Source organism: Desmodus rotundus, chromosome 11, assembly GCF_022682495.2.
Source record: "Desmodus rotundus isolate HL8 chromosome 11, HLdesRot8A.1, whole genome shotgun sequence".
In the NCBI taxonomy this organism is placed as follows: Eukaryota; Metazoa; Chordata; class Mammalia; order Chiroptera; family Phyllostomidae; genus Desmodus; species Desmodus rotundus.
Genome location: NC_071397.1, coordinates 28,304,128 through 28,327,147, shown reverse-complemented (window position 1 = coordinate 28,327,147; position 23,020 = coordinate 28,304,128). Strand labels below are relative to the sequence as shown.

At 36.9% G+C, this 23,020-nt stretch overlaps 1 protein-coding gene across 2 annotated transcripts in view; it reads right to left on the bottom strand.

Annotated features, from left to right (window-relative positions):
* Nucleotides 1-23,020, bottom strand: part of ADGRB3 (adhesion G protein-coupled receptor B3) — a 693,569-nt gene that overhangs the window by 338,835 nt on the left and 331,714 nt on the right. For both annotated transcript variants that reach the window (XM_053914265.1, XM_053914266.1), the window contains exons 10-11: nt 19,978-20,046; nt 15,692-15,800 (exon numbers count right to left, since the gene is read on the bottom strand). In XM_053914265.1, coding sequence (XP_053770240.1) covers nt 15,692-15,800; nt 19,978-20,046 — 178 coding nt within the window. The remainder of the gene's footprint in view (nt 1-15,691; nt 15,801-19,977; nt 20,047-23,020) is intronic.

Here is a 23,020-nt window from a genome sequence, read left to right as displayed (position 1 = left end):
ATTTCTTTGGCATCAAATTCAGAAAAGAGTTCAAAGCAAATAAACTGAAAAATACCTGCAAACAAATAATAATTTCCTCTTCCTCTCCACACACACACACAAACACATAACTTGAGTGTCCTATTTCACTACAATAATTTATATCTAGTTAAAAAGAGCACACCAACCAATTACAATTTTGTTTCACCTATATTGTCTAAATTATATTACATAACAATACATTGACTTTTCTGGTAAGATATTGATATTAAAAATTAAGATTTCATGTTTCCAACATACAATGGCATTTTTGAAATAGCATGGATTTTTAGAATGAATTTTTTAAGATAGTAGATGTTATCCTCTTTAGTAAGACTATTATTACATTTTAGGGAAAGTAAAGAAAAATTGAAGGACTTAGGAAAAATTAAAAGAGAGTTAATTGGGCGATGGGTTTAAGGAAGGAAAAATAAGAGTACCTAGAAAAAAAGGATAGTGAAATAAATTAATGTTCTCCAATAACAGAGACAGAGTCTTCAAAAGAAGAAAGGTTCATATTTGTGAAAGTAATAAAGTAGCGCAGGTGGACATTGAAGTTGATTTTTAAGACCTTTTGTAATGGCAAAGAGAATGTTTCTGTATCTCAGTCTCAATGATCTCTCTCTGTATTCCCACTGTATTTTAGAACCCACTTAACATTTCAACGTATTAGGCTCTATTTAATTTCAAAATATGCATATTGGATATATAACCTATTATCCAATATAAATCATTCCCTTATGAACTGTTGAATCCCTACATCTATAACATTCTATTTGGTAGTTATCAGCTAAACCTTGAATAAAACACTGCCCAGCATATAAAAGTCATCTGTCTTTAAATCTTGTTATTATTTGGATTTTCTATTTAGTCTTTTATTAAAAATATCTTTGTTTTTTGATGTAACATTAACAAAAACTACTAATATTCCCCTAAGTCCATAGCATGAATTTTGAAAGAAACTGCCTCTATCTGAAATAATTCATTTAGTTATTTCAGAACATACACAACAAACACACTCACTCACATCTGCTCCCTCATGTTCATAGGCCACAGACTGAAACAGAAGATCAAATGAAAGAAACCACGTTAAATTATTCACATAAGGAATTATTTACATTTCTCAAGTTAAAACTCTTCATATGAAAAAAAATTAGTAGGTAAAAAAAGCAGAAAAATAGTTTTGACTGTTTAAAAGACATTCTTAAAGGACAAAAGAGAACTAATTTGTTTATGAGTCCAGGAGGATACAGTAATGGTACAGAATTATTTGATGCATCTATTCAGATAACTGATACCATTTTGCAGACTACAGTGATGGGTTACATGTTAAGGGAGCAGAAATTATAAAACTAAAGTAGAAAAGATCCTTCTGTATGAATCATTCAAAGGATCTTGGACCTGATTAATGATAAATAAATACATGGAGGAGAGGAGTAACTTCTGAAGATAGTGAAGTGTGAATTAAATAGAAAGGTTGTAGATCTTTAGGGTCATTGCACCACAGCAGATACTGTGTAACAAACTCATTTGAACAGATGCACCACAAATAGTTTTCTAGGTTTAATTATATTATCTGCCTAGAAGTCTGGGATCCTGGTCTGCTTTGTGAAGTAAACAATAAGTGTACTATTGAGATTTGAGAAAATGAACATAGGATATTAAATTTAGGTAGGAACTTAGAAGTTCCCTAGGGGGCAGACTGTGGCTATGGGGGACTGAGTGTCCTGACCAAAGCCACACACCCAGTCAGTACCAGAGCACACAGTTGTTCCTATATTTGTCCACTACCTGTACTCAGGGCCTATTACATGCCAGGTGCTAAATATACACGATCTTTAATCTTTACAGTAACTCCTCAGAGAAGATATTACTATCTCTACTTTGGAAAGGAGCAAACTGAGGGATTTAGAGATAAGTTGCAGATGGTCAGTTAGTTGTAGCGCAGCCAAGGTTTGCAGCCAAATCTAGCTCCAAAGCCAGAAAGATTTCCTAGATAAAAAATAGCATCCCTGCTTCCATGGACATAAAGGGTACCAACCTTTAATCTAAGTCATATTTTTCAGTTGTCACATTCAGATAAGAATCTATTTATTTGGAATTCAGTGAAGGGAGCAATGGAGAAGAGGAATAATTTCACACAGAGTTCTTGGTATAACCAAATTAAAAAGATGGAAAAAATATTGAAAGAGAATCAGTGCCATTTTTCTCTTCACAGGTTATTGTTATAGAGACAGGCCAGTATTACCATAGAGATAAGCAAGTATTGCCATAGAGACAGTTAAAATAGAATTTTTTCATATTCACACAAACTCACGGCATTATCCTTCCAATTTAGTTGCACAGCAAAATCGGAAAGAAGGCATAAATCATGCCAATTTTAGTAATTTCCGATCCTTATTGCATAAACTAATAAAGACCAGTGATATTCTTTTATAACATTCAAATTTTGTTTTTAGCAGGCTTTAGATTTTATATCTCTATTTGGTTCTGTAAGTGAGTCTACCAGATTCTGAAGGAATTAATCTTAAGCAGAAGAGCAAAATCATGCTGAGAAGACCCATCATTCCCGCATCTTTTAGATGCAGTGTCTCCAGGGAACTGGGGAGCCAGTTAAATTCCCATATGGTCCTTGTGCTAATCCCACTCTGAAAGGCTTTTCCTAGTTGGAGTCCTCTGCCAGAGTCCCTGACTGAGGCAAAGCACTGGTCCCTTTATGCAAAGCTCCTCTTCACGGGTCCCCTTGGGCACAGAAGTCACAGCAACTTTGTGGCAGAGACTCATGCTCTTTATAGAGAATAATTAAAGAAAACTGAAACCCCAAATGTTTGTGGTTACATCTATGTAGCAACATGAGAGAAACCCAAGAATTCTTGGTCTGTATTCTCACCAGAAATCTTAAGCTTGAAATTTTGTTTTTTCTATTTCAGGGTAGTTTTCATAATCCATGTCCAGTATACCAAGGTATACCACTAAAACATGTACGTATACCATCTCTGTTATACATTTCATCCTTTAGGCTTGCAACTCTTTTCTCATATGCATACCCATATGCATGATGCTTATGTGCATATAATGCATATGATGCGTATGGGGATGGTATTGTAGAAGTCAACTTTTCCTGTTCATGTCCCAGTGCTGCTGAGCATTACTGCACATTCTAGATGTTGTACATCCCCAAATCAGTGTTGTGTGACCGCGTTTGTTTTCTTTAGGCGATGAACATTTTTCCAGTAAATATAACATCTGAAAGAAATGATAGGCCTTAGAGCCAAACAGTTGGTCTTTATCTAGGTATTCTCTGTGAGACAGTTACTAAAGGGATGAAGACTAAGCGAATATAAATAACCTCACAAAATGTTGTTTCTAGATATGTTATAAAGATGAAAGGAATAATACAAGCATCCTTTAAAAATGTATAATTATCCAGAAAAACAATATTAATTTTTAATAAAATAGATATATATGAAGAATATAACTACAAATAAAAATAAAGGTCAGAGGTCATTTCCCTTGATGTAGAAATACAAAAGATATTAGTAAGATTTCTCTAGAATTATGTAAAAAATCACAGTGAAATTTATATAACAGAAGTAGGTTAGAGTGTGGGTGGCTGAGCAAAATAATGAAACAATTCCTTAACTTTCAATTATTAAGATGCAAAGGGATTGCCCTGGCTGGTGTGGCCAGATTGAGTGCTGGCCTGGGAACCAAGGGGTTGCTGGTTCGATTCCCAGTCAGGGCACATGTCTGGGTTGTGGGCCAGGTCCCCAGTATGGGGCATGCAAAAGGCAAGCACACACTGATGTTTCTCTCCCTCTCTCCCTCCCTTCCCTTCTCTAAAAAATAAATAAATAAAGTCTGTGAAAAAAAGATGCAAAGGGATAAAAATGCACCCACTCTGAATGGGAAGCACTGCCACAGGACAAATTGTGTGAGTGCCCTTCACAGTCTGGCAGCAAGGCTGTTAGGGGTAAATAGTATCAAGAATACTTGTGAAAGTGTTAATTTGGCAAATGCTGTAAAATATATGGAATGCTTTACCTCATCTTTTCCTGGAAAACATATGGAATAAAAGAATAAAAAACAAGTGAAAACATTTTCCTCACTTCTGGAAAGAGTCCCTTAGAATAATAACCAGTGACTGATGCTGGGGAATTTTCATTAAAATGCAGGCTCAAACAATGTATACATAAGGTGCTGGAAGAAAACAGGCATTCCAAAGTAGCGACATGTAGACTCTTTTTTCTTGATGGTAAATTAAACCAGGATAAAGCAAAAGCTGTTAAAACTCAGTGACTATATTGAAGATTTAGAGCAGAGCAGTAGTTAAGATTAGCACTAGCGATTGGAGTAATACAGGGATAACAGAGGGAGAGTTAGGGTATCTGGGTTACTCAAAATGAGAAAGAATAGCTATTCCTAATGTTTACTAGTGTAACTTTACAAACAGAAGAAGAAACACAAAACAAGGTAGGGAAAGTAGGATATATTTCACTTGTTAACTGGCAGCTCAATCTTAGCTACAAGCTTTAAATAGTCATTTTAATGAACAATTTCGCTCTAGCTTTTGTCTAAGAATTCAGGTGGTGGAATGATGACAGAATGCTGAGGGCCTCAAAAGATGAAAATGCTTAACTGCAAGAGCGAGGATTTGTGTTGGGCTAAGGAACAGAAATATGTACAAAATAGACAGCACGATGACTATAGTTAACAATACTGAATTGTATATGTGAAAGTTGCTAAGAAATTAGGTCTTAAAAGTTTTCAAAAGCAAAAAATTGTAACTATATGTGGTGATAAATGTTAACTAAACTTATGGTGGTGATCATTTAACAATATGTACATATATCAAGTCATTATGTTGACTTGTTACAATGTTATAGGTCAATTATATAGCAATAAAAGTTTTTAAAAAGAGAAAAAAATATAAACCAAAGTTTGCTTTGTACCCTAAACTGTAGAGACATATAAATGATCACCAAAGTCAAGTTTGACATTTGTTTATAGTATACATACTTGGAAATAAATCTGTCTCATTTTTGCATCTGGGTTCTTGAGACATAGTGGAGATATCCTGAACCTTCTCTTTCGTTGATACCCCTCTTGTAACCATCAGTAGACACTGTCAGATCCACCATGACACACCTGAAGCATCTGAGCACTTCTCACTATTTCCGCTGGCATCTGGTCCAAACCACCAAGCTCCCTCAGCTGGCCTATTGCAATCAATACCTTACCAGTCTCCCTATATCCAGCCATACCCCCAATAGTTTCCTAGTTTCTACTCCATAGTCACAATGGTCCTTTTAGGAAATAAATAAGGTCTGGTTATTTTTCCCCTCAAACCCTTCAGCAGTTTGGCATCTCATCCGTAGTCTGGCCCGCCACTCCCTTTCTGATGGCATCTCCTTCCACAGTCCCTCCCTCAGTCACTCCAACCCCACTTCGCCTTCTTTAGCGCCTCCAGTACATCAAGTGTATGGATGCATCATGGCTCTTGTATGTATTGTTCCTTCTGCTTGAAATGCTCTGTCGCCACACATCATCCTGCCTCATGCTCTCCAGGCATTGAGATATGTAATCACATGTCACTTCTCTGCTGAGACCCTTCCCTGACCACCAACCTATGACGGCTCTCCTATATTCACTCTATGCCCTCACCCTTGTGGATGGCTTTATTTCTCTTCATGTCACTTATAACCACTGGCCACGTTAGATGGCACTTGTTTGACATCTGTCTCTGCTCCAGAACAAGTTTCATAAGAGCAAGAGTTTTGTCTAATTTGTTCACTGAAAATTCTCAGAACCTAGAAAAGGACCAGACACATGTTTATTGAATGACTGTCTAAGACCTCATAAAGCCAATAAAATTCATGAATCACCATCAATCAATTTTAATGACGTTAGAGGGCAAGGACAACAGGGGTCCTCAGTCGGGGGGAGGAGAGCCCATCCACACCCCCTGAGTTGCACATCTATTTGCTACTAGAAGGGTCTGATACGGGTCTTCACAACAACCTCCCCAGTGCTTCCACCCCCAACCATTTGGAAAACAGTGGATCACAGAAAATACAGTAATATATTTCCTATTAAATGAGCTATGAAAGCTCATTGTGTGACATATCATTCCAAGTCATAGTTTAAAACTATGCTTGACTATATCTATTTTCTCAAGGGAACCAGTACGTTAGTACCATTTAAAAAAAAAACAAGTATTTTTAGTTTTTTCTTTCTGGTCTACAGAGAAAACACACCACCTGCTTCATGTGTCTAGCAAGAAAGAATGGTAAAAAGCCAGAAGGTGAGGGCAGAAGTTGACACTTTCAGATACAAGTCTAGCTGCCTGAACCAATATCAGGTGCCACAGAAAAAACAAACTGACAAAAATAGATGTTTACTTGCGTATTTCTGAGGTGCAGTGTGAACTCACTACGTGTCTTATCTTTAAAGGAAGAAAGTTAAAGAAGTGAAGGTGTATGAACAATAAAACTCAGCAGTGACAGAAACTTAAATAAGCCTAGAAGAGAAGCCACTTTATTTTTGTAATTACATCTTCAGATTGAAGTTTTGTTTCTCAACTGAAGAACAAGACATTCTACCAAAGAAATGATTAAATTTGCCTGTGAGTATAAGAAATAAAGATTTGATATCGATGAGACAGTGTTGTACAGAGAAAGAGGATATTAAGCTGTATTATGCCATTCTTCAGATTAAATTTTGATTCAATTAAAAAAAAAACAAGTATGAACCTTCATTGTGAAAAGCCCAGTATTTCATATTTTTAAACCAAGAATAGACAACGATATTTAAGTTGGCAAAGAAAAATGTCTTAACTTTAATGTTTTAAGGCGCTGCACTTATTGAATTACCAGAGAATAATTAAAACTATACTTTCCAGAGTCTTTTACCTCTTAGGGTTTATACCTAAGAACCGCTTTTGAAATTCCCTATAGCTAACAATTATAACATTCTGTATTAGAGATATTATTAGCCTAAAACATTCCCTTTTAATTTAATATTGTTAACTTCGAATGTTCCTAAAGAACAGTTACAAGATAGCAGTAAGTGGATCCAGCAGCATTCATCTGTGCAAGTATAATAAATCCTTGGAGATAATCGTAACAAAATGTTAAGAATGTGATCCATTGAAACCACCCAAAGAGTTGTATCTGCACTTTTCCTGGAGAAGTTTTGCTACATCCTCAGTAATCACATAAGATTTTACTTAATTCTAATACTCTGATATTTATTAGCAATTAATATTAAGTAGCATATTCATTTTGAAATGTTCCTTCCCTCCTATTAATTACGTGACATGACTTTACGCTGCCTTGTTCTGAAACTCTTCATCCACACTGTCTCTGATTATTCTTGTTCTGACACCTGCCATGACTCTTTGTTTTTAGTATAGACAATACCTTACATCTTTTTTCTCAGCTATCACTTTTATGCAGTTGATTACTAAGTGTTTATCATAAATTTTACTTCTTTACTAAAGGTCAAGACATCATTTTATTTTTTCCCTTGAGGGTTACACTTGTGTCTAAATATTAAAACATAAAAGACACTCTCGAACCTTTGTCAAGTAATACAATCTCAATTCCTCCCTTCTGTCTTGTACCTCAGTCAGTTATAAAATGCTGTAATTTCTACCCTCTGATAATCTCAGATTCATAACCGCATTTTGGTTATTCTTTTTCCTGCCAGTAATTCAAGTCTCCATTTTCTTCTGCATGGGTAATTATAAAAAGTATCCTAGAACTCACGCATGTAGACTTTCTCAATTTCAACAAGTTCTCTTTCTGCTATAACACATTTCTGACCAACGCGCAGCCCTCGGCACGCCAAGCTTCCGTAGCTCCCTGTTGTCTCCAGAACCATCCTGTAGCAGCTCTTGGCATGCTTCTTCCATTTTATTTCACTTCCTTTACTTCCACACGTATATGCTTTTATCAAAATAGACTGTTATCCCCTGCACAATCCTCAACTTTACATTTCTGTAGTTTTTTTTTTTTTTTGGTAAAAGAATGTTCTGGAATATAACCATTTCTTTGCCACTCACGGTCCTTTATCTTGAATTGTCAACAATCCAGTCTATCCTTCAGAGTCGACACTAAGTGATTCCTTCTCTAAGAAGTTTTTCTAGGTCTTTACACAGAACAGCATCTCCTGGACTGAATCACTGTAACACTTGTTTTTTATGGCACACACCAAGTGTACTTGGCATTTTATTTACTTATTTAATTTGTTTAGGTCCACAAATAGACTGCAATCTCCTTGTGAAGATTACTCATTTATTTTAATGACCTGAATCACTTAGGAAAACTGTAAGAGATTCAGCTTGTAGGCTGGTAACATGTAACACATTGCTGATCTCCCTTGACTTCAGTTCAATGAATACAAGTTCCAAGTTCAAAATTAAAACAATGATAAAGAACAGGCTATTCTTTCTTACCAATAAAGAAAGCAAATATAATATGCTACATGAAGTTTTGTGGAAAACAGACGACTAAAAGCCTAGTAAGAAAACTATAAAACACTCTGCTGCAACTATAGACGCATCTTGAGAACAATGGAAATCCCTGGGTGTGCCCTATCACCCTGATCTCATGCATTCGGTTCTATCTTTGGAAGTGAAAAGACCTGGGCCTCCAATATTTACTTGTTTCCTTTTCAGTGCTTCATGTTCTTTGTATCCAAAAAAATCTAGGTATTTCTGAATCATGAATCTAATTGTTATCATTTAATTCCATTTTCTACTATGATAAATATTAAAATGATTAAAAAAGGGACAAATTCAAGAGAGTGTGGTTAGCAAAACATAGAGGACATGAAGGTTGAAATAGGAGCGGGGTTAAATTGTCAATGGGGAGTTTCCAGAAGGCTTTTCTGAGAGGAATTTCAGGAAAGTGAGGAAAGAAATGCTGAACTGCAAGGGACTAAAAAGAAAATGTTTGGAGAGAAAGTATAGAAAGCAAATTTAAAGAATTTTTTTTTTCTTAGCCGTACCTGGGGACATGTTTTCATTGCTTTTAGAGAGAAAGGAAGGGAGAGAGAAGGAGGGGAAGGGAAAGGAGGGAGGGAGAGGGAGAGAGAGAGAAAGGGAGGGAAAGAGAGAGAGAGAGGGATAGAGAGACTGACTTCTCTGTATGCATTGGCTGTGTATCAAACCCTCAACCTGGGTGTGTGCACTGACTGGGAATGGAATCCATGACTCTCTGGTTATGGGACAGTGCTCCACCCACCTGAGCCACATGGGTCACAGCTACACAAATCTTTAAAGAACATTTTGTTAAAGAAAAATAACTAATTTTAAATAATTCCTACCTAACTGATAATAAATTTTTGTTAAAAAAACTGAAAATTTTACATTTTTTACTGTAAACCACTTAGCTATACAGAATGTTTAGAGCACTTAGAATACAATTTTATAATAAACTGAGGCATATTGAAATTTGAAATCTCTTTGTAGCATATCAATTTTTCATATTCATTCATTTATTCAGTAATTATATTAGCTATTAGCAGATGATTAGTCTCTAGTAAATGCTCATTAACTTTCATTTATTATAATCATCATGCATCTATTTTGAATGTCATATTCATATGTGAATATTAAAAATAAGTATTTAAGATAAATTATTTAATAAATGCATTGGTTTGTTTGACATCTTTGTTTATAAAAGTATTTCTTCCAGCCCTGGCTGGCATGGCTCAGTGGATTGAGCGCCAGCCTGTGAACCAAAAGGTCCCTAGTTCACAATTCCCAGTCAGGACACATGCCTGGGTTGCAGGCCAGGTCCCCAGTAGGGGGTGCAGGAGAGGCAACCACACATTGATGTTTCTCTCCCTCTCTTTCTCCCACCCTTTCCGTCTGTCTAAAAATAAATAAATAAAATCTTCAAAAAAGTGTTTCTTCCACATCTTGTATTAAACATTTACAGATCATGAGTCTTTTGAAAAATTGATCAAAGCTACGGTCCTGCTCCCTGCAAGAATGAACTTGTATGCGTATATACCAAAATGTTCATGGACCATAAACATATAGGAGCATTTCGTTTATCAAAAGCTGGTACAGGTAGGGACAATTTTTTTAAGATAAAAGAAGCTTCAAAAATTTAACTTGAACCATTTTTGAAAAAAAGCTTTCCCAAATATATTAGTTATTTTTCCCTCCATCCTAATCAGATTATGGAAACTTTTATTTTGATGAATAAAGACCATGATTTTAGACCTAAATTATTGTCCTTTGTCCTAGAACTGCTGTTCTTAAGTCTGAGGCATGAGAAGTCATTGGTCCCACGGTGCGCACTCCTTACCCTGCTGCATTCTTTCCGTACTTCCCTTTCCTTACTGTTTCAGCATTTCATCTCTTCTGTTTGCTGTATCTGTGCTTTTAACAGCACTGTCTCTGCTTCCAACTCATTCTTTCTAAACCAGATACCAGAACACAGAAATGCTAAACTGAATTCAAAGTTGAGGCATCAGCGAGGTTCTGAGATTCTCTTATTGAATTGTATGGTCTTTATGATAATTATTTTTGGTTGTTCAACTTGGTCTCTTTCTTCAGGAACTTATTATCTATGTTCCAGAAAAGTGAGGTGGCTTACATATAGGCTTCATGAAAAAATTGTAATCTATCAAAAATACATGATGATTGAAGCTCTTTAAGTAGTGTTAAGATAACACACTCTGAAGAAAAAGGCCATCAAAAATTATGAACCACTCTTAGTTAGCTAGTCTCTATTTATCACACATGCCATGTGTGTGTACATGTAAACATGTGTGTTCATATGCATGTGTGCTCAGTATAATGAGCTTGATGCTGGATAACTAATATTTGGACTCGGGATATAAGACAAATAAGTGCCAATTCACACGTCTCACAATTTCTGCTCTAAGATATTCTCTGTGTTCTTATCCAAACATATTGGAAATATCAGACAAAAGTATAACCAGGTAATCATATATCGATATCAAATTGGTAACATGAAGAATATTAATAGTTATTCATATTATCAAATTTAATACTAGTGGATTATGATGGTTGATGTTATGTGTAACTTAATTGGACTAAGGGGTGCCCAAACAGCTGGTAAAACATTATTTCTGGGTGTGTCTGCCATACTTTTTCTGGAAGAGATAGCATTTGAGTCAGTAGACTGAGTAAAGATTTCCCTCACCAATGTGGGTGGGCAATATCCAGTCCACTGAGGGCCTGACTAGAACAGAAAGGCAGAGGAAGGGCAAATCTGCTCTTTCTGCTTGAACTGGGACATCCACCTTCTCACGGCCTTGGACATCAGTGCTCCTGGTTCTCAGGCCAATGTATTCGAACTAAAACTCGTGCCACTGACTTTTCTGGTTCTCAGACTTTCAGACTCAAACTGAAAATATAGAATCAGCTTTCCTGGCCTCCAGCTTGCAGACAGCTGACTGTAGATGTCTCAGTTTCCATAATCGCATGAGCCAATCTCTTAAAATAATTTTTTTTCTATATGTCTACAAATATCACATTGGTTCTATTACTCTGGAGAATCCTGACAAAAATATGTATATGCTTTAGAAAACACTTAAATATATTTCTTAAAAATTTTATTTATTTTACTTTTAGAGAGAGGGGAAAGGAGAAAGAGGAGAGAAACATCAATGTGTGGTTGCCTCTCCTGCACCCCCTACTGGGGACCTGGCCTGCAACCCAGGCATGTGCCCTGACTGGGAATCGAACTGGTGACCCTTTGGTCCACAGGTTGGTGCACAATCCACTGACTCACACCAGCCAGGAGAAAACCTTTAAATATTATTGAGAATAACTGTCTTAAGGTCATCAAACTACAGGACGTTGGGCCCTGGAATAGTATTTGAAGAAATCAATAATAAATCAATAATAAATAAGATATCTTTGGGGCAGTGTAGTAATGTTTGGGAGTTTTATTCACAGAACATAGCTTTTTTTTAGCATGTGGGTAATTAATGCTACATAAATAATCAGGCCAAATGATCACACTGCCTTTATACAATACTAAAGACAATATAGGACAATATTTGCTTTCTTTGCATCATTAAATTTCTTTGAGTTACTCTGCTCTGTATACTTAAAGTTTAGTGATGATAAAGAAAGTAGGTGAACCTAGAGAACCTAATCAAAATGCAAAAAATAATACACACATTTTTCAAATATGCAATTTTAGGAAGCCCAAAGAAAGGTAAAGAGGAACAAATGTTTGTAATTTATGGATATTTATGGAACTTTTACAGCAAAAAATACAAGTACTATAGAGCAGTGATCCCCCAACTTTTTGGCACCAGGGACAAGTTTTGTAGAAGAAAACTTTTCCACAGACCAGGACGGGGTGGCAGGTGGGAGGCAGGAGGCTGAGCTTAGGTGATAATGCAATGCATCCACGGATGGAGGGGAGTGAGTTGGGGATCCCTCCCATAGAGAATTTGATATGACAGTATTCAAACAGCCTGATTTGAGTTCCAATTTAAGTTTACTCGACCCTGAGACTGGTTTTGTTGTTTTAAAAGTTTTTTCCAAACACATTCTGAACAAGTGTCATGCATTGATCTGATAATACTTTTAATTAGCAATGCCTTTTATTTTTATTGTCTCATTTTTAATTGTATTTCTCCATTACCATTTAACCCTATTATGTTTCCTCCCCTTCCAATTGTCACACTGTTGTCCATGTCCACGAGTCCTTTCTCCTTTTTGCTTGATCCCTCCACCTCTAACATCCCACACAACACAATGGCTGTCATCTTGCTTTAAGTCTGTCTCTATTTTGCTTGTTAGTGCAGTTTGTTCATTAGATTCCACATATGAGTGAAATCTTCTCTGACTGGCTTATTTCACTTAGCATAATGTTCTCTAGGATATAAGAGTAAATTTGAAATGGATTAAAGACTTAAATATTAGACCCCACACCATAAAAATCCTAGGAGAAAACACAGGCAGTAAAATATCAGACATTGTTCATAGCAATATTTTATCAGATATACTTCCCCAGGCAAGGGAAACAAAACAAACAAACAAAAATAAACAAAGGGGACTGCATCAAACTAAAAAGATTTTACACAGGAAAGGAAAGTATTAACAAAATAAAAAAACAACCCACAGGATGGGAAAACATATTTGCTGGTACATCTGATAAGGGGTTAATATCCAAAATTTATAAAGCCCTTACAAAACTCAATACCAAAAAGCCCCTAAAAAACAAATAACCCAATTAAAAAATGGGCAAAGGCCCTGAAAAGACACTTCTCCAAAGAGGACATACAGATTGCAAATAGATACATAAAAGGATGCTCCATGTCACTAATCATCAGAGAGATGCAAATTAAAACCACGAGATACCACCTCACACCTGTCAGAATAGCTATCGTCAATAAATCAACAAACAGCAAGTGCTCCCAAGGACATGGAGACGAGGGAACCCTTTTGCACTGTTGGAGGCAATGCAGACTGGTGCAGGCCCTGTGGAAAACAGTATGCAATGTCCTCAAAAAAATTAAAAATGGATCTGCTTTTTGATCCAGTGATCTCACTTCTGGGAATATATCTGAAGGAACCCAAAACACTAGTTCAAAAGAACATAAGCACCCCTGTGTGCATTGCAGCATTAATTACAATCACCAAGATATGGAATCAGCCCAAGTGTCCATCAGTAGATGAGCAGATAAAACAACTATGGGACATTTACACAATGGAAAAACTACTCAGCTGTTAAAAAAAAAAAAAGGTAGAAGAAATTTTACCCTTTGTGACAGTATGGACAGACCTGGAGCAATCAATGCCTATTGGAATTAGATGTAACAATTACAAAAAGAAAACAGATATCTCTTTGATTTTTCTCCTCATTTTTTTTAATAAATTACTTTAGGAATTGTCCAATCTGGGCGAGCAGCCTTCATGGTTCTTTTCCCGCCAAAAAAGTCATAAGTAAGTCCCTTAATTGAGTACGGGAGCAGAGGGGTAGGTAGGGTAGAGGAGAGCAATGGTGGGGAGATCGGGACAACTGTAATAGAACAATAAAAATACAAGGCCCTTAGGAGAATGACTCCAACTTGAATGACCAACATCTCCAGAATCTCCTAGGTGCTTTCCATGCTCCCGCAGCATCAGAACCCCACGTGCTACCCCTACCCTACAGACCGCCGTTCTTCTCTTTGCCCAGCCACTTTTGAAATGGACATATAATTTGGGTTTTCTTGGATTTCTGAACTTATCCACAAAGACACTATTTTTGGTCCTTTTTCCCTCTCATTGCCCCTGGCAATGGACAACTCATTCCATTCCTGAACCAGCAGAAGCTGCTGAACACCTTCTCTGGGGAAAAATCTGTGCCTTCAAACTGATTTAGAAGGCGGATTAAGATATAAATTTAACTGGCAAGGCCTTAAGCCTAAAGATGGTATATGGGCACGGAAAATGTTTCCAGACCCTCGGAAACTCCATTTTGTGGGCTTTCCTCAACTGAAGAATATTACCAGCAGTTAACCATTAGCCATTTCGATATGAGGTCACCCTTGTGAAAGATTATCTGAGGATCAAGTCAGTCTCAGCAGGACTAGAGGCCCTTCAGAAGAAATCAAATACAAAATGAACTACCAGAAGGCTTCACCATAAGAAAGTACGCCCCACACCAGTTGAACTCTCCTAGTTAATTCCCGCACTAAGTTAGGTCTCTTCCTGATCCAGAAACTAAAGCTTAAGCATCCAGTGAATAAGAATGTGAGGTAAGATATATTTAAACACATTACTCCCTGTAGTTCAGTGGTCTTTATGTGAAGACTACTATAGCATGCAGATGAAAAAAAATGTTTCTGAATTGCAGTAGCATCATGAAAGGAAACTTTAAAAAACAAGAAAACCATAAACCTGTATCAACTCAATGTGTTCAATATACGAGACTGTTTTTTTTTTTTGTTCTTGCTATTTTTTTTAACTACAAAGAGAAATGTGCCATTTGGTTAATGTAATCACTGTTGGCTCAAATGTAACTGTGGCAGCCTCACGTGTTTGGAGGTTTCGCTGTGTAATTTCTCCCTGTAGGAGGCAACTGAAGGAAGAAACACATTTGCAGTATATGTCCTGTAGTGTCACAGAGTCCACTCCAGAGGACTCTGAGAGACCCACTGTGCCTCGGAAGCCACTTGGGCAAACTGCAGCCTCAGTAATGGCTCCATGAGCTCAACCCTTAGAGGCATTCTGGAATGTTCCACATCCCGTGCAAATTCAGCACTTCCTTGGGACAACTAGCAAGAAAGGAACTCGACATCCTCATGAACAATGTATGAAGGACTATACTCATTTAAAATAAATGCACACTAGAGTATATATTATATATTTTCAACCTTAGATTGGATAGCAATGAGAATTTAGCAAATGGAAAAAGAAGTGCATTCCCCTTTAAAAATACATGTGCAGATAAGCACAAGCAGGGGCGTACGCATTTATACAAATGAATGAAGATGCATGCGTGTGTGTGTGCAGTGCGTATGTGGTGGTGCTCACTTAAAAATCAGACACCAAATATTTGTAATACATTCCCATCAGATACTTAAAGATAGAACAGTGGACATTACATTTAGAAGTGGATGGCGGAAATACTTGCAATTTTTTTTTTAATTCTAGTAAAATTTTGGGAAAAATCCTATTTCTTACCTACATTTCCAGTCATTAAGTATGAATTCTGAAAGTCCATCATCCCCATTCCAACAATGTGTATAAAATCTTCAATCACCTGCATTAACTCTATCGAGCCTGGATAAATCTACAAAAACAAGGAAAGGTTAGCGTGAAATGCAGCCTAGGTAACGGAATATATAACAATAACTTTTTAAAACCTACATAAGGAGGCCACAAATGGGCTCTGATTTATTTAAAGGTATTTCTGCAACTGGTGGCAATTGCATTTTTTAAACTAATAGTGGAGAATGACAGCAGGTATCCCACAGCAAGAACTTTGGAAGTGATACGGTACAGTGATTAATCTTTTACAAATGTATGGAAACTCCAAATATCTAACAGATGGTCTACTTAGGAACAGTGTCTTTATTTTTGATGGGTTCCTTCCCTCACTTAAATACAATAAAGAACAAGTACTGAAATTTGGGGGCTTTTTACATTTTTCAATTAGCATCTCTACGATGAACACTGGAAGAGAAAACAATTATTGTTGTCATCATGAAGATATTTACAAACTATTGAGTCTACTGCATAATAACTGAATATCTTGGGAGGATATTTATTTCTAATAATTACAATAGTCAGTGTACAAATAACGTCAGGAATAATTTCAGGATCACAATAATAGCTCCGGTGTAGGTGCTTTGCATGTACGTACACAGAACAAACCTCAGATTGTGCCACCTCACACACTGCAAACAAATGCGTGATTTTTTAAAGATGGCCTTATTCTGATAATAGCTCACCATGTGAGGAACATGAAAGCCCTTTAAAAGGTAACATGAATTTTAGCATGCATAACCCATTATGCTCGCAATGTCAGCCTGCATTATGTGTCCCTATTAGAACAAAGAAAGTCTTTTGAAGTTGGGTTCATTTCTTTTACCTATTTAGCACCACTGCAGCTTCTAGCCACGAAAACATGAAGTAGATTAAAGCATTTTAGTGGCTTTGTATTTGCAAAGGCTAGAGCAGAGGGGAAAGCAATACTGATCAACAGGAAAGCACACAGGAAGAGCCAGAGAAGGCAGGAGGAGAGGAAGACCTTGGGCAGTGAGGGTAGCAGGCACACTGTGTGTATTTTACAGAAGCTTGTGGCTGCGCCCATCTAAAAATCAAACATTGAGGATATATATTTACTCACATATACTTGAAGACATTAGCAATGGATATTACACTTACAAATGTTTGGCATAGAGAGTGTTTTTTTTTTTTAAATTTCAGAAAGATTATGGAGGAAATTCTGTTTCTTATGTAATTTCCTATCATTAAATATGAATTCTGAAAGTTCTTCATCCCCATCCCAAAAATGTGCATAAAATTTCCATCCGCTCCAAGCTTCCTGTTACTACTGCATGTTTCCTGTTGCTTTTGTGTCTGCATCAGTATATATGAGTATGTGCAGTATAAGGGCAAATACACATTAAAAGTAAGAAGTTTAATTTTCCCTGTTGAAAATAAGAAATACCCTTTCCCACCCTCTCCTTCTCTCCCTTTTCTTAGAGCATTTACTTTCTAGTAATTGTTAAATTCGTTCTCTGTCCCTTTGAAATATATGTAAATCTTTCAAAAAGTGCAAGAGACTCTTACCAGCTGAAAGGCCTAGGCATGCCTCTCTGAAATGTAATTATAAAGAAAGACAGTGTCTCCCCCTCTCAGTTTCTGTGGGAGCAAGGGAGCCTGACTGCAGCAGGCATATTGCTCTGCGTTGCAAACTACCTTTAGTCCTGAAGATATAAGAAGCTTTTTCTTTCTTTTTTTCTTTTTTTTCTTTTTCTTTTTTTACTTTGCATAAAGCCAATTAACTGAGTGGTCACCCCAATTACAAAGTAAGTTTCAGATGAACTGTGTGACAGATTATGCTAACAAGTCCTCTTCCTTGACGACTAGTTATGTTTATCTTGAGGACACGCGTAATGTGTTGCATTCACTCAACTATAAAAAGGTGAGATTTCTTTTTGTCTTTGAATTCTCTTAGCAGATTGCCTGTGACATCCATCACATTCTGGTTTAATGCTTATTCAATGAAAAAAAAATTCTTTCTCTTCTACTTGGTGGAGAGGTTTTCTAGGCTGGCAGATGATTTTGTTTTTAATTACATTGTCCCAGCAGTAGTTAAAGGTGGTAGAGCAGAGGTTAGTGACCGTTTTATGTAAAGGGCCAGACAGTAAACATTTTAGGCTTTGTGGGTCAGGGAGTCTCCCTTACTACAACTCAGCTACATCCTTGTCTCACCACAGCAGCAATAGATATTATGTAAATGAGTGGGTGTGGCCACATTCCCCAAGTTCATTTACAAAACCTGTATCAGGCTGGGTTGGGCTCACTGTTGAAGTCTGCCCACTCCTGCTACAGATGCATGCATTTTCAGTATAATGAAACCACAGAGTGTAGTGCCATCACTGAAATTCAAATGGCTTGTCGCGACTGAAATGGACTTGCCAGTTCTAATCACAGTGCTGGTGTATAAAATAGTGCAATATAAAGTGTAGTCTTTTTTTCCACTTTGGTATACTATGTTTTGAGTAGACTGCTGTAACTAAATATAGTTTGATCCTTCATAACTGTGGTCCATGTGCAGCAAGCAATTTCTGAAATGACTCTGGTTTTTTCATTCAAAAGTACAGTATTTGTTGGCAAAAATCTCCTGATGTCAATATTCGCCATGTTACTCAGCTAGTTTTTCAAATGCATATGTAGCTATGACTTATATTTTATTTTGCTGAGACAATTCCTCTAGAATAAGATAAGGGAACTCTCCAAGGGCAAGGCCCTATCTTTGGTGGATTTACACAGTGCTTATTTCTGAGGAGTCCACCCTTGGTGCCACAAACTTGGAAACTCATTTACCATGTGGCTGCATTTATGAAAACACCTTTTAGGAAAAGCTACAGAAATAGTTATTTTTAAAAAGCATTTAGGATAATCACAATTGAAAAATAAGTAAAAGATAAGACTACAGTTAAGTCAAAATCACAAGTGAATAGACGGATTATGGATTCAGGATTTTCCGTGGATGAGTTCTGCCACCATTCACTGTTTGCTCAAGTTGAGACCTCACAATAAATACTGGCATCTGATGAATTGCAGTCTGGTTTTAAATAGGGCATTAAAAAAGTGTCCTAAATACATCCCTAATTAACAGTATCCAGCATTCTACAAAGATGTGCTTAACCTCGGCAGGAGTATTCTAAGGAAAGACACCATTTGCTTCTAGTGAGTGGATTCAGCCTTTTTCCTTGAAAAAAGCCAAGGACAAATATAAAATTCAAACTAGTAGAAAAAGATTCAGAGTCTTAAACTAAGGAATGATTTTTTTTCTTGCTATGGCCAAAAGCACAGAATTTGTACCTAATAATGAGAAGGACCCACACTGGACCATTCTTAGGACTCCTATCATCATACTAATAAAGGTCATGCTTCACTCATGGGGGCCCTGAGAGTGATTACAAAGGGAGAAGGGCAGAGATGGTTCAACTAGACCTCAGAAAATACTCTTATTTTCAAGAATGCATTGTTTTCTTGGAATTTTTAACAAGGGTCAAGTAGAAAATTTAAAGAAGTTTAACATTCAGTTAAATTAAATTTTTACAGGTATGTAAAAAGACATTCTTATTCTCCCTTTCTGAGCCTGTAACTGTCTTTTTCTGTAATCTAGAAAAATGTTATTAACTATATGTCAGTATTGCACAAGTGGCCATGCAAAGCACGTTAACACAACGACTAAACCAATAAGGCCACGTGCTACCTTGATCATGCACAACAGGAAGAGAAAAAAAACAGTTTTTCATTTAAACTTGTGAAGTGAGAACTCATATTTACAACTCTTGGCTTTGAACCAAACTGACATCTGTATATATGATCCAGATTTATGTGTGTTGTAGTAAATGCAAATGATTTTACTTGTTAGACTCCGCAGTTCCATTTGCAATACATGCTTTTAGATTCGCTGTCTTTACCACAGTCTGTAGACAGGAAAGAAACTGAATGATAGGACATAAAGTTATTATGTATCAATGCCTTAAAGGTATAAATTAGTTAAACGTGCTCAGTTTTCTCAAATTTAGAAAGATCATTCATTCCATGGATTGTTATGATAAAAGAGATCACTTGTTTTCTCTGAAATTAGTATCATGTGATCTACAATGACTTTGAAGAGTCTCCTTTTGTGTTCTTGGAATAGCAAGCCATTAATTTCTTCACATATTTTTAAACTTTATTTAGCCAACTTCACTTTAAGCCGTGAAATACTTCAGCCTTACCTGCTGTGCATCTTCCCATTTTTCTTTGTTTTCTTCATCTAGAAGGTTGCTAACTATTTGAAAGAAGTTCTGAAAATTAAATTAGATAAAGGTTTAATGTTACATGAGAGAATATAGTTTTCAACAATATTCATTTGGTCTGATTTTGTAATAAGGGTATAAGCACTTTTAATATTGCTAACATATTATTCCAGAATAATATGGGCCCTTCCTCAGCACCATAATTCTAGAATTTCCACATTACTTTACATATACACCTCAATAGACATCAGAATAGGAAAAACACTTATTTCACTCATAACAATGTGTTCTATTATAGACTCTGTATTCTAGTCTGTCATGTCATTGTACTTATTTCCTTAAAATAAGTCTTATTCCTTCTGTCATGAAAGTCCCGTGTTTGTGATATCACAACTTATCCAGCTAATTGTGAACTGGGCTGGCTACCGGTTTTGCTGTTTGAATAAGCATTGCAGTAACGGCATAACCGTGGGCAAAACCGAGGCAAAACCTCAGTTGTATCCTGCTTCTGCCCTTCCTCGTTAGTTTTCCTTAATTTTTACCACTACCTATTTCAAAGATTGCATGTAATTTTCCAAGTCCCTGGCATTTGACACATAGTATGTGCTCAATAAACTTTAGCTATTTTCAAATTGCTTTCTTCAGTCCTCTAGTTTCTGCTAGCAAACCACAATGGAGGAATGAATAGACACAGTAACACGTTTGTATTAAGTTCCAAATCCTTGCCATCACTCTCGCCCCTAACTGTTGAAGACTATTGGCTTTACTTTAGTGTAATAGTACCCAAAATGAGCTTTTTCACTTTCTCTTATGTACAGACAGGCACATTCTGGCGTTCGTTTTTCATTTCCAATGTCCACTCTGCCAGAGTGTGGGGCTCAGCTCTGTTCAGGTGTGATAGTGCTAATTTCACACATGAGAGACGTTCACCAGAGAGAGACTTCCCTGTCCTCTCACGCTGCCCTGTGTCTTCAAGACACAGGAGCCAGGAGAGGAAAACCAGGGTACCTGATGAGGATGAGCAGTGACTTGGGGTCACAAGAGATCTAAGAAGTGTGCAGTCAATCCATGACATTTGTCTTAAACTGCATAGACAGCAGTCCCTGGGTTGGGTCCTCAGAGGTTCTTCTAACTGGTCTGTATGTTAATTCAGCAGGAGCACTGCCTCATACTGATCTATCAGGTTAGAAAAGGACTCCCTCGAGGGAAGAAATAATTGTAATTTTAGCCTTGTCAGTCTTCCTCTCTATCTAGCTTTTCAAAACAGGCCTTTATTTTAGTTCAAAATAAATTCACCTGGGTGTTTTTAGAGGAAAAACAAAGCTGCTTCATTTCTCTTCCCCTGTGTTTTGAAGTTGTTCGTATCTATATTTAATTGCCCTAGTTGTACTATTTATTTTAATAGTTCCTGGCAATCACATGGGTGAAACATGTTTTGAGTCATAACCTTTAGAAAAGTTACAGAAAATTTTACGCAACTCTTGAGAAAAATTGCAAGTCTGTTTTAGATCCATTTTCAATTTGTTTAACCTTTTTTGTATTATACTACCAGCTTTTTTTTTTTTTTCCACTTAAAATTTCCTGGTTGGAGTGATAACATTTTAAGGGCTTAGTCCATTGAGCTGTAACTTTACGTATGGGCAGAAAGAATTAACCTTCAGAGTTCTTCAATTGCCTGTGGCTGGTTAACTCAGTGGGAGGAATGGTACTAATGAGGCAAAAGTTGCAGATTTCATCCCTGTACACGCCAGTTAGCTGTGCTGAGGTGCACGACTGTGCTTTGCATCCTAACCCCTGCCAGCTTCCATGCAAAATGCATGCTGCTGCTCAAGAGAGACACCAACAGAATGGGAAGCCATTTGTGTAAACGCATCTCCATTTCTGGGAAAATATTTCAAAGTGAGTGGTTTGCTAACTCTGCACTGTACATGAGCGCACATACAATTCCTTCATCAAAATGATACATTCAGAGTTCAATTATTTTTAAATCAGCAAAGGGTACACATAAAAACACAAATTATTAAAATATGCATGCAACTAACCAAACAGAGAATATAAGGAATGTTTTTGTACCATTTTCTAAGGCCAATAAATCAGACTTTACTAAATCAGTGTGAGAAAGTAGTACAGAACAGACTTCTTCCTCCACATAGGCCAGATTTAGGAATGACCAGTTCTGGGGCCATGCAGGAGCACAGTGAGCTAAGCCTAAACATCTCAAGTGGCGGCTGGGGGATGGTCTTTCTTATTCATCAGTGCACACAGTGCCTTTTCCACACCAGGTGTTTAATCAGGTCCTAACTTAAAGAAAATGCAGTCATGCACCCCATAATGACATTTTGGTCACCCATGGACCGCGTATACTATGGTGACCCCATTAGATTATAATGGAGCTGAAAAATTCCTATCACCCAGTGACATCACAGTCATCTTAAAGTCATAGCACAACACATTTCTCACACGTTTGTGTCGATGCTGGTAAAAACAACCCCACTGTGCTGCCGAGCATATAAAACTGTAACACATGCAGTTATACACAGTGCATAGTACTTGGAAATGATAATGCAGCACTATGTCTTTGGCTCATGTATTTACTATACTATACTTTTTATCATTATTTTAGAGCATACTCTACTTCTACAGAAAATAAGTTTGCTCTAAGACAGCGCGCCATATTATGCCAGCAGCAGCCTCATATATCTCACGTCTCTTGATTGTATAATTTTCTCTTTGCTTAATTCAGTCTCCTGTTGTGTTGTTCATCATGGCCCCTAAGCATTCGCAGAACAGTGAAATCCCTAATAACATGTTCTTCAGAACACGACTGTAACGAAGTTAGAGTCAGTACACCTCAGGCTCTCTAACAGGACTCAAGCATCATTCCTCTGAGCTAACTCTGCTCTAATCTGCCTCACACACCTTGGGAAAATACATTTCTATGTATAGCAATTCCTTTTGACATTTGCTCAAAGATCAGACTGTTAGATAAACAGAGCAGAAACAAACAGTATTTTGAACAGGG